Genomic DNA, 11567 nt, shown 5'->3' with positions numbered 1-11567 from the left:
GCTCTTCCGATCTGGCTGCGGCGCGCCGCCAGGCCCCACCGCCGGCTCGGGCCCACTGGCAAGGAGGTGCACGGTGAGGAGCGCGGCGGGAGGCGGGGCTGGCCTCGGCTGATCTCTCCAGCCCGCTCAGGATGAGTCCTCCGACGTCTGCGCTACGGACCTGGAGTGACCCCTGAGTCCCCTTCCAGTAGGAATAGTAGTCGTATGACTGCTAAGGACCATGAGTGTAAAACAAAAAAAGTAGTCTTCCTGCTCAGAAACAGTCCCGGAGGCTTTTCACATTGGGTAGTTCCTGAGTAGAAACGGATTCCTAGCCCCAGGTGTAGATAATACATGGGGTAGTGGAGAATATTTTCGTATCAGAGCCAAGTCGTACCAGCTTCTTTAAATGCACAGACCTGGGTTGGACTTTTCTAGCTCATGGTGGCCTTAGGCAAACTACAGACCCTTTCAGTTGTAGTTTTCTTATCTGTAAAATGGGAATGGTATGCTTTACAGGAATGTTGACAAGAGTTAGGTAAAGTAGGGAATGTATAGTCAATATTTGGCCATCAACGTGTGCCAGACAATGTTGAGTGATAATGTGGTCATTTTCTTTTCTTTTTAAGATTTATTTATTTTTGGCTCTGCTGGGCCGTCTTTGCTGAGCGCAGGCTTTCTCTAGTTATGGTGAGTGGGGGCTATTCCTTACTGCGGTGCGCAGGCTTCTCCTGGCGGTGGCTTCTCCTGTTGCAGAGCATGGGCTCTAGGTACACACTTCAGTAGCTGCAGCTTCTGGGCTCTAGAATTCAGGTTCAATAGTTGTGGCGCATGAGCTTAGTTGCTCAGAGGCCTGTGGGATCTTCCTGGACCAGGGATCAAACCCGTGTCCCCTGTATTGGCAGGCAGATTCTTAACCATTAGACCACCAGGGAAGCCCTGTGACGGTTTTTGATCCTCATAATAACTCATCAAGATCCAGATACTGTTCCCACTTTACTGAAGATAAAACTGAGGCTTGGAGAAATAACTGTCTTGCTCTAAGTCACATTCCATCTTTGGAAGGAATGATGCTAAAGCTGAAACTCCAGTACTTTGGCCACCTCATGCAAAGAGTTGACTCATTGGAAAAGACCCTGATGCTGGGAGGGATTGGGGGCAGAGGAGAAGGGGACGACAGAGGATGAGATGGCTGGATGGCATCACTGACTCGATGGACGTGAGTCTGAGTGAACTCCGGGAGTTGGTGATGGACAGGGAGGCCTGGCATGCCGCGATTCATGGGGTCGCAAAGATTCGGACACAACTGAGCGACTGAACTGAACTGACTGAAGTCACATCAGTAAAAGTTGGTTGTGCTGGTGTTAGAACTCCTGCTCTGGTACTTCTTCCATATTTCTTTTACATTTTATGGATGCCATGGAAACCAACACCCTGAAAAATTTAAGAATGGGGACTTTTAGATTCCCTCTAGGACCTACTCATATCTTAGTGGTGTTATGAGGATTAATTGAGAATTTGAAAGTGCTGTATGAATGTAAGGAATCATATATCTGAATTGTAATTTTTGTTCATTTCTCTGATGATAAAAGTATTGCTTTCTATTAGCCTTTAATATAGAGGTAGTGTCATTGTGGAGAAAAAAGTTTCTCTGTGGGAATTATCAAATTTAAATATGCCATTTGGGAGTGGCCTGTTTTGAAGGAGAATATAAGATTATATGTGTAACCAGCTCACAAAGAGTTTTGTGTAAATCATCTCATTTGATTTTTGCAACAAGTTAGGACTGTCAGGACAGAGCTCAACCTTGTTTGTACTTGATAGATCTGAAGCCCAGGGGCTTAATTAACTTGTTCAAGGTCACCAAGTGGCAGAGCCAAGATCTGGCTGCAAAGGCCTTGGAGGATTTGCTACAAAATGTGGCTTTTGCACGAGCTGTGTCACATTTCAGGTTTCTCCTGGTTATATCCTGGCACCTCTCTTTCCTTTTAGATTTTTTTTTTTTTTTTTCCCATTTGGCAGTGCTGTGTGCGACACACACATGGGTCCTTAACCACTGGACTGCCAGGAAGTTCCCAGGAAGCCATCACTTTCTGCTTCATCACGGCCATTGCTGGGTTTTTTGGTTTGTTTTTTTAACTGGCACTCTTATTCTCTTCACAGCTCTGAAAAGGCTGAGGGACTCAGCCAATGCCAACGATGTGGAAACAGGTGAGTGTGCAGAGTGAGTCTGGCTCCGTGGTCTGGTCAGGGAAGGAAAAGTCCACATCACCAGTACCTGGGAAGACAGTGCTTGAATTCTGCCAGCTCAGCCCTGGGACCACTGTATCTATTGTATAACTGCTGTCGTCTTACAGATGACAAGTCTGGTGCAGATGCTTACTCTTCCCACGCTTGCCTGCCACCCTGTCCTTACTGGTGTCAGAGTGTTTATTACCCTGTGAGCCCCCTCATGGCGGGAGCTTTTGTATCCCTGGCACCCAGCCGCAGAGTGGGAGTTTTTGGGACCTTGTGGCTAAAAGGAATGAAAATCAATCAACTTGAACCGCCAGGAGAGCCACCATCTGCATAGAGCCCTTCCGCTGCTCCCTGAGGCTTGGTGGTAGTGGGGTTCTCAAACTTAAGTTGACAGAACATCTGAAAGGCAGGGGTGGGCTCCTAGCAGGACACGGCTCTGTTTTTGTTGTTGTTGTTGTTGCTCTTCATCCTTTACTAGCTGATAGGGCAGTAGCAGCATCAAAGGTACAAGACAAGTTATAGGGAAAAAAAAGATTTAATTTTATCCACTGACTTAATTCATTCTGTGAATCAGGGAAAAGTGGTATATTGGTTTTCTGTAACTGCTGTAGCAAATAACCACAGATATAGTTGTGTAAAACAGCACCAGTTTGTCATCATACAACTATGAAGGTTGGAAGTCCAGCTTAGGTCTCATCAGGCTGAAATCAGAGTGTCAGTGGGGCTGTATTTCTTGCCGAAGGCTCCAGGAAGAATTTGTTTCCCTGCCTTTCCCAGCTCCTGAGGCTGCCCACGTTCCTTGGCTCGTAGTCCTCTCCCTTCATCTTCAGAGTCAGCGATAGTAGACTGAGTCCGCACACTGGTTCTACCAATGGGAAAAGGTTCTCTGATGTTAAAGACTCATGTGTTAGATTGGGCCTGCAAAATCCAGGATAATCTAGCTGCTGCTGCTACTAAGTCGCTTCAGTCGTGTCTGACTCTGTGCGACCCCATAGACGGCAGCCCACCAGGCTCCCCCGTCCCTGGGATTCTCCAGGCAAGAACACTGGAGTGGGTTGCCATTTCCTTCTCCGATGTGTGAAAGTGAAAAGTGAAAGTGAAGTCACTCAGTCGTGTCCGACTCTTCTTGACCCCATGGACTGCAGCCGACCAGGCTCCTCCGTCCATGGGATTTTCCAGGCAAGAGTACCGGAGTGGGGTGCCATTGCCTTCTCCAATAATCTAGCTAGAGGTTGCTAACCTTAATCCTGTCTGTGAGGTCCCTTTTGCTATGTAAGGTAGCCTATCCATAAATTCTGGCTGTTTAGCCATAGGCATCTTCGGGTGTTGTGCTTCTGCCGTATCTCACGTGGCCATCATTCTGTTTTGAGAGTGCGATGCTGTGGTCAACAGATAAAATATAAGTGTGGATAAAGGGCCATGGATAGGAGAGCAGGCATGGAGAGGAGGTTGTTCCCCTCAGGGAGCTGGGCCTTGAGTGGGTCCCTTATCCCTGGCAGAGCATAGTGAGCAGGCCTAGAAACTGGAGGGCTTTTCAGCGCTCTCCAATTTCATCTCTTCCATGAACTTTAATATTGTGGAATATTTGGGTGGTAACCTATATGGCTTTTCAAGGAAAAATGATATATTCTCTTTTTAATACCTCTAGTGTATGGCCAGAGAATATTCTAATTATACTTCCCTTCCACAGAAAGTCTAGTTTACCTTTTTAAATTTTTTTTAATTTTATTTTATTTTTAGTTTACCTTTTTTTAATAGGTTTACTTTCTCTCTCTTTTAAATCGAAGCATAGTTGAAGTACAATATTATATAAGTTACAAGTGTACAGTATAGTGATTCACAATTTTTACAGGTTATACTTCATTTATAGTTGTTACAAAATATTGGCTATATTCCCCCTGTTGTATAATATATCCCTGTAGCTTGTTTTATACCTAATAGTTTGCCCCTAATAGTTACTTCCCCACCGCTATATTGCCTCCCCTCTTCCCAGTGGTAACCACTGGTTTGTTCTCTATGCCTGTGAGTTTATGTCTAGCTTATCTTTTCCTTTTCACAACAGTAAAAGATGTTTATCAGCTTTCACAATCATTAGCCAGTGTCTAGCTTATCTTGAATCAGGTGTCCACATGGTAGTTTCATTATTTTGGTGGAAATGCTGTAATTTTCCATTCAGAGTCTGTGACACACCCATCAGGCTCTTGCAGGACTCTGATAGCAAAACTGGCTGTACTTGAGCTTTTTCACTCCTTTTTACTGTATGGTTAGCATTCTGTTTTCTTGCTTCATGTTTGTTGGGTCTTTTGGTATAGGTTAGCAATTATAGTGGGTGTAAAATTTCTGCCCTCCTATGGTTAAATTATAAGTACCTTTCTGTGAATTCATAATCATTTGAAAGATTTTTTTTTTGTGGCTGCACCAGGTCTTAGTTGCAGCATGGGGGCTCTTTAGCTGCAGGATCTTGTAGCTGTGGCATGTTAACTCTTGGCTGCAGCATGTGAAATCTAGTTCCCTGACCAGGGAGCGAACCTGGGCACCCTATGTTGGGAGCTCAGAGTCTTAGCCACTGAACTGCCAGGAAAGTCCCATTGAAAAGATTTTAAATGTGAAAATGATATATGCATTTAAAATCTTTTAAAAATTAGAAAAATATACAAGAAAAACATTTTAAATGTCAGCAAAGGAGCTAATCTTTGTTAATATTTTGGTGAATATCCTTCCTGTCCTTTTTCCTGTACAGAGGAATTTTCTTGATGAGCTTGTAGACTGTGCTGTATACACAATTTTACAGCCTGCTTAATGCTTTATGTATCATAAACCTTTCCCATAGTCTTCATAACCATTTGTTCTTTTTCAAAACAGAAGTGCCATCTTTCCTATTTATAGAATAAATACATAGCTGTACAATTTGTGTAAAGCTTGTAAAAAGCAGAAATTACCTTGTAATTCCATTCCCCAGCTGAAACCACAGTTTGTAATGGATGCACACGATGCCTTCAAAGGGACAAAGCAAGAGTTATTCAGTTAGTCGTATATTTGCACACTGGTTTTTCACTATTAAGATAATTTCCTAGGAATGGGGTTTCTACATCAAAGGATACGTGTGTCTTGATGGCTTCTGATAGGTGTTGCTAAAGTGTTTTCCGAAAAGACTGTTAGCTGTACAGATCACAAAAATAGAACCATTTACTTTATCTCAGGGATGCTGGCTCTCTTTTGGTGACTGCACTGATGAACACCGAGGTGACCTGAAGCTCTTCCTTCTTTTCCACTCTTATAAACCTTTCCCATTCATTCATTCCCAAACCATTCATTCATTTATGCAGTCAGTCAGCAACATTTGTGAAACAGGTCAAGTCATATCTCCATCCAGGATATTAAGAAACAAAATAAAAACCTATAGTATAGCTGGAGAAGAAGCGTATAAAGTGACACCATTTCTAAAAACAAACAAAAAACCCAAAGAAACGGAAGTCATGTGTTTAGTCAGAGAGGTAAAAGTTCTTGAGCAGGAGAAACCTGGGTTCCTATCCCAGCCCTCCTGGTGGCTTGGGTTGGAGTCTGTCTCCTCGTCTGTAGCATGGACATGGTACCATGTTGAGTGGTTGAGGGTCTTGGCAGTCAGGCAGCTGATGCCTGGCTGGTGCTTGGTGTACAGGCAGTTACTCTGAAAGAGCTCAGCATGTTAATGTGAGAGCAGCAGGATGACCAGGGCACCACAGAGATGTGAGGGTCAGAGGGGCTCATTCACCTTAAGGAGATGGGAGAGATTGATGGAGCAGGAGATTATCTGGGCTTCGCCTGGAAGGACTCGGGTCCTTGAGAGGTTCGCTGGGGGATTGCGAGGGCATTCTACTGTTTGCTCTAAAATGATGTTTGGCAGCAATTTCTACATTTCAGTTTGGACATGGGCATGCAATACATAATGCCTCCCATTTTACAGTGGCTCCAGACTTTTCAGAAAAGGACTTTCATATCCATTATTCTCATCATGGCAGCTCTAGAGGTTGACTGGGCAGAAATTATTCCCATTTGCTGGTGAATGGGGGCCCAAATCTTGGCCTTCCTGCTCCCAGCCCAGCTTTGCCCACTGCCGCATGCTGTTGGCAATGAACTCCTTTCCTTTTTGCTCAGCTCGGTCTGGGACTTGGTCTGCATGGCAGAGCCCAGGCTCTGTCTACTCTAAAGGGCTGCCTCTTGGGAGCTAAGTGAGTGTCAGCCCACAGATGTGTCCCAGTTGGGTGGATGTGTAGCCAGACTCCTGCCCCTGTAGAGGGGCAGGACCAAAACCAATACTGGGGATTTCCATGACTCCAGAATTCCTGACCCTGAGGGCCGAGATCCTTCTGTGATGCTCTGTCCCAAGACACGTACTTGAGCACCCAGCACCCATGGTGCTCAGTTGTGCCCTCAGGAGAACAAGTCCCTTGTCATGGCAGTCCTCCAGGGGCCGCATCCTGGAGGGACTAGCTCTCCCACACATTATGGATGCCTTGCTGGAAGGGGCCCTGAGGACCCTTGCCCACCCCCGGGGCTGCAGCTTGGCTGACGCCGCCACTCTCCCTGCTTGTTCCCTCTGTCTTGGCGGTGCCAGTGCAGCAGCTCCTGGAGGAAGGCGCGGACCCCTGTGCAGCTGACGACAAGGGCCGGACTGCCTTGCACTTTGCCTCCTGCAATGGCAACGACCAGATTGGTGAGTCCTGGGGAGGTGGGGGAGGGGGGCTGGGTGAGTATTCTGCCTCCAGAGACACTGGGGAACAGCACACGGCCGGGGGGGGCTGCTGGAGGCGAGGAAGGCTGGACCCTCCCACGCCTCTGGCCTGTGGAACTGGCACTGCCAGGCTAAGGTGGGCTCACCTGGGGAAAGAACGAGATCGACCCCAAGGTCGACCGGACCTTCCAGACATTCAGGCAACATTTACTCAGTGCTAAGGGCAGCAGTGGGACAGCCCGCCCCCAAACCCAATTTTTTTTTTCCCAGAAGTCTTTTTAGGATGTGGTATAACTTGCAAACAGTAAAGTCTCTATGTACATACACTGCTGTGTCCACCTCCTGGATCAAAATATAGAATCTTTTCAGTGCCCGGCATCCTGTCTCATGCCCCTTAAGAACCTTCACTAGCAGCCACAGCTGTTGGGAGAACTTTCTTTAACCCTAAAATCTCAGTCCCGTATACCTGCACAGGCTCAGGGACCCTCCCAGAAGCCTTAGTTCATGGTGCTCAGCGTCCTGCACACAGGCCTCACGAGTGAGCAAGGGAGTGAAACTGCACTGGGCAGTGTACTGGCTTTCAGTGTTCCATGTAGGGATGGAGGCTAGGATGCTGCCAGTAGACACCCCCAGCGGCTCCTCTGGGGCTTTCCTTTTTCCAGTACAGCTGCTTCTGGACCACGGAGCCGACCCCAACCAGCGAGATGGGCTGGGGAACACGCCACTGCACCTGGGTGAGCGCCTGGAAGCTGCCAAGACAGGCTCCTTTGATGGAGAGCCCAGGGTCCTGCAGGCCCCCAGCAGGCTCTCCTGTCCCCTGGGGAGAGCCTGAGTCCCCAGGGCCGTACTCCCCTTGGGCTGTGTACATGGCTGACCCCATCCACTATTGGTTGGCTGTGCCCCAAGTAGAGCTGATTTCACAACCTGAACTGGCTCAGCAGCAGCTCTGCCGGGGGAGGTTCCCGCCCTGTGGCCAACTCTCATCATGGCTTTTGGCGAGGCGGGTCCCGCCTCCCAGCCTCAGTTTCCCCAGCTGTGTAGGGAGGAAGTTGGGTTTGATCGCTGAATCCCCCCAGTTGCTGCCTCAGTGATGCCTCTCGGGGTGTGATCTAGCACCTGAACCCTGAGAGAGACAGTCCTGCTCCCTCCTGCGGGCACCCAGGGCCACGCCCCCCGCGGTCCTGGGCTCTCAGTCCCTGTTCTCCTTCCTCAGCGGCCTGCACCAACCACGCCCCTGTCATCACCACGCTGCTGCGAGGAGGTAAGTGCTCCCCTCCCCGTCCTCTCTCCTCCTCCCCCTGCTCAGCATGCTCACCACTGTCTGTCCCCCCAGGGGCCCGGGTAGACGCCCTGGACCGAGCGGGCCGCACACCCCTGCACCTGGCTAAGTCCAAGCTCAACATCCTGCAGGAAGGCCACTCCCAGTGCCTGGAAGCCGTGCGGCTGGAGGTGAAGCAGGTGAGCGCTGAGCCTGCAGCACTGAGTGGGTGACTTAAGGGTTCACGTGGACCCCAGCCGACACCTGGTCCAGCATGCCCCTGGGCAGCAGCCTCAGGCTGCTCTGTGCCTGTGGGCACACCCTCAGCCTGCCCTCTGGTTTCAGATCATCCAGATGCTGAGGGAGTACCTGGAGCGCCTAGGGCGGCATGAGCAGCGGGAGCGGCTAGATGACCTCTGCACCCGCCTCCAGAAGACGAGCACCCGCGAGCAGGTGAGCGCAGCTGCGGTCCAGACCAGGGCCTGGCAGGAGCCTCAGAGTGAGCCGGTCCCCGCTCTGAGGCTGGAGAGAGAGGCATGGCTGCTGGTTGCCGTCCTCTGTGGGCCTCAGAGCCTCTGTCCACCTCCTTGGAAGCGGCCTGGGTCCTTCTCTCTGGGTCAGTGAGGATTCACCCTTGGACAGCTGCTCCATAGTCCAGGGTGAAGCCCTCACAGGCCCTGGGAGGGGAGACCGTGCCTGCCTCTGTGCCTGTGGTGCTGTGGGGGAGACCTGGGACACCCCATCACAGAGCCTTGGTTTCCTCCACAGGTGGACGAAGTGACCGACCTGCTGGCCAGCTTCACCTCCCTCAGCTTGCAGATGCAGAACATGGAGAAGAGGTAGCAAGAGCGCCGCCCTGCCTGCTGCCTCCCCTGCCCTGCCTGCTGCCCTCTCGCTACAAAGAAAAGGCCTGGCGCCTGGGACCCCGTCTGCCGAGGCCTCATCCCAGCTGCTGGGAGGCAGAGGCGTTCTCTCACTGACCTCAGCACTGCTCCCAGCTGTAGTCTCTGTCATGTCCGTGGGCCGAGACCACAGCCCCCAGCTTCTTCCTTTGGCTCCCGCAGCAGCACAGCCACGCCTCAGCCCTGGCTGACTTGACACGCACTCTCCTCACAGGCCTTGCTCATCCCACAGCCTCCCTGGTGCCCTCGGCAGGCCCCAGACCCTCCTCTGAGTCCCCTCCCAGCCGTGGGCTTGTTGCAGCCAGCCAGGTGGGCTTAGGGCAGGCACCCTCTGGCCTAGGGGGCTTCTTGGCTGGCCCTGCACCTCTCACCAGCACTTAGATCAGGCTTGTCACGGGACTTGCAAGGAGACATGGCAGCTAGTTTCTTTGGTTTGGAAGGGGTGAGGGGGTTGGTGAAGCCTAGACCTTAGAAATACAAGGTTAGGGAGGACCTAGCTGAACCCAAAGCAGAAATCCCCAGCCCTTTTTTGCCCAATCACAGAAACACCAGGAAGGTGTAGCCTTTCTGCAGCCTAGTTGTAGCAGGCGAGGAGAGGCCCTCAAGATGGCCACATTCTAATCCCAGGAACCAGTGAACACCACCTTATATGATGAAAGGGACTTTGCAGATGTTATTAAGCTAAGGTCTTTAGACAGGGCGATTATCCTGGATTATCCAGGCAAGCCTGATGTAATCACATGGATCCTTATTAGAAGGAAGCAGGAGCTCAGAGAGGAAGTAGGGGACAAGGTGACCAATCAAGAAACGAGTAACGCGAGGCAGGGGTCACGAGGCAAGGAATGAGGCGGCCTCCAGTAGCTGGGAAAGGCAAGGAGGGCTTCCCTGGTGGGCCAGTGGAATCCACCTGCCAATGCAAGGGACACAGGTTTGATCCCTGGTCTGGGAAAATCCCACATGCCTCCAGGCAACTAAGCCTGTGTGCCGCAACTACTGAAGCCCAAGCACAGCAGTGAAGACCCAGTGCAGCCAAAAAATAAATTAAAAAATAATAATAATAAGGCAAGGAAATGGATTCTTCCTTCATAACTTCCAGAAGGAACCAACCTGCTGACACCTTGATTTTAGCTCAGAGATACAGGTTTCAAATTCTGACTGCCAGAACTGTAAGAGAATAAATTTGTGTTGTTTTAAGCTACTAGATTTGTGGTAATTTGTTGCAGTAGTGAAGGGAAACTAATACTCTAGTGAAGGCTCAAAAACACACAACCCGGCAACTTCTACCCTGGCAGAAGCCGACATTCCCCTTGGGGCTCAGAGATGCAAAAGGAAGCGCCCCCTCCTGGCAGGGATCTGCCATAGCGGGGAAGCCTGAACGGAAGGCTTGCGAGACCCAGCTGTCTCCCAGAAAATATTTGACTACGGAGTCAAGATAGACTTTTCCCAAATTGTCAGTCCTGGTTCTGCTCTTGCTCTGCCCCGCTTTCCCTCTCGCCAGACTCGAGTCCTGGCTGCTTTTCAGGAGGAGGGGAGTTGGTCTCCCAAATCCCAGCTTGATCAGATCTGAATTGAACTCATGGGACCTAGCAGTTCCCCAGACCCTAAAGAAGAAAGGACCTCTGGGGAGGCAGAATGTGATATTCAGGCCTGCGGCTGCCTCCTGGGCCCTGGGAGAGGAGAAACTGCAAGCCCCATTGGGTTGCCAGGGTTGGGGAAAGACTGGGGAGAGAGGAGGGCAGAGGATGCAGTAGCGATCCTGCATGCCACAGCCGAATGAATAAGTAAACATTTTAAAAAAGAGAAACAAACACGCATGTGGGCCCTGAGCGGGCTGGGCTGGGCAGGGCGAGATGGAGAACCTGACAGGTTGCCCACACAGGAGTCAGCTCTCTCCCTGGCTGCTCCAGGAATAACCGAGTTTGTGAGGGAAGCAGTGGGGAGGGTGGTGGTGGCAGGAAGAAAAAATCCACGTCTGTTGATTTCACCTTCTGGGTAGGGTCCTCTTCTCTACACCTCCCATTTCATTCACGTTGGAAATACCTCTCGGGCACTTGCTTTACACTCACCAGGGCTCCAGGTGGGAACACAGCAGGGGAAGAAAACACAAAATCCCTGCCATGCAGATGGTGGTGATGCTGGGAGAAGGGTATTCACGGGTTCTCACAGCCATCCTGTGAGATAGCTGGCCTTCCTGCTGCTTCGGATGGGTAAGAAAAGGCAGGTTTGCCAGAGTGACCCAATGGGGCAGCTGGGGTGGAACCTGGACTCACCCCCAAAGCTCATACTTCCACCATGCCTGAAGTCCGAGTCTTCTCAGAAGCAGTTTCCTAAAACTGAGGGCCACAACATTTGTTGAGCTCCTGCTACGTGCCAGCAGGCCTGTTATACAAGCCCTTTGATTTAGTGTTTGCAGTCAAAGATTAGCCAGCACCCTTGCTCACTATTTTATAGATGCACAAGACTGAGGCTCAGAGAGAGA

At 50.3% G+C, this 11567-nt stretch overlaps 1 protein-coding gene across 1 annotated transcript; it reads left to right on the top strand.

Moving 5' to 3' along the window:
- Positions 1–9: 9 nt before the first annotated feature.
- Positions 10–10282, top strand: ANKRD54 (ankyrin repeat domain 54; the record flags this gene model as incomplete). The annotated part of the gene is made up of 8 exons (XM_010845222.1): positions 10–73; positions 2143–2190; positions 6812–6910; positions 7591–7662; positions 8142–8189; positions 8262–8386; positions 8532–8639; positions 8955–10282. Coding segments are annotated over 8 exons (639 nt in total), but the record flags the coding sequence as incomplete, so codon positions are not given.
- Positions 10283–11567: the final 1285 nt, after the last annotated feature.

The sequence above is a fragment of the Bison bison genome, unplaced genomic scaffold (genome assembly GCF_000754665.1).
Source record: "Bison bison bison isolate TAMUID 2011002044 unplaced genomic scaffold, Bison_UMD1.0 scf7180017864213, whole genome shotgun sequence".
Taxonomy (NCBI): domain Eukaryota; kingdom Metazoa; phylum Chordata; class Mammalia; order Artiodactyla; family Bovidae; genus Bison; species Bison bison.
This window is presented reverse-complemented; position numbering and strand designations above follow the sequence as displayed.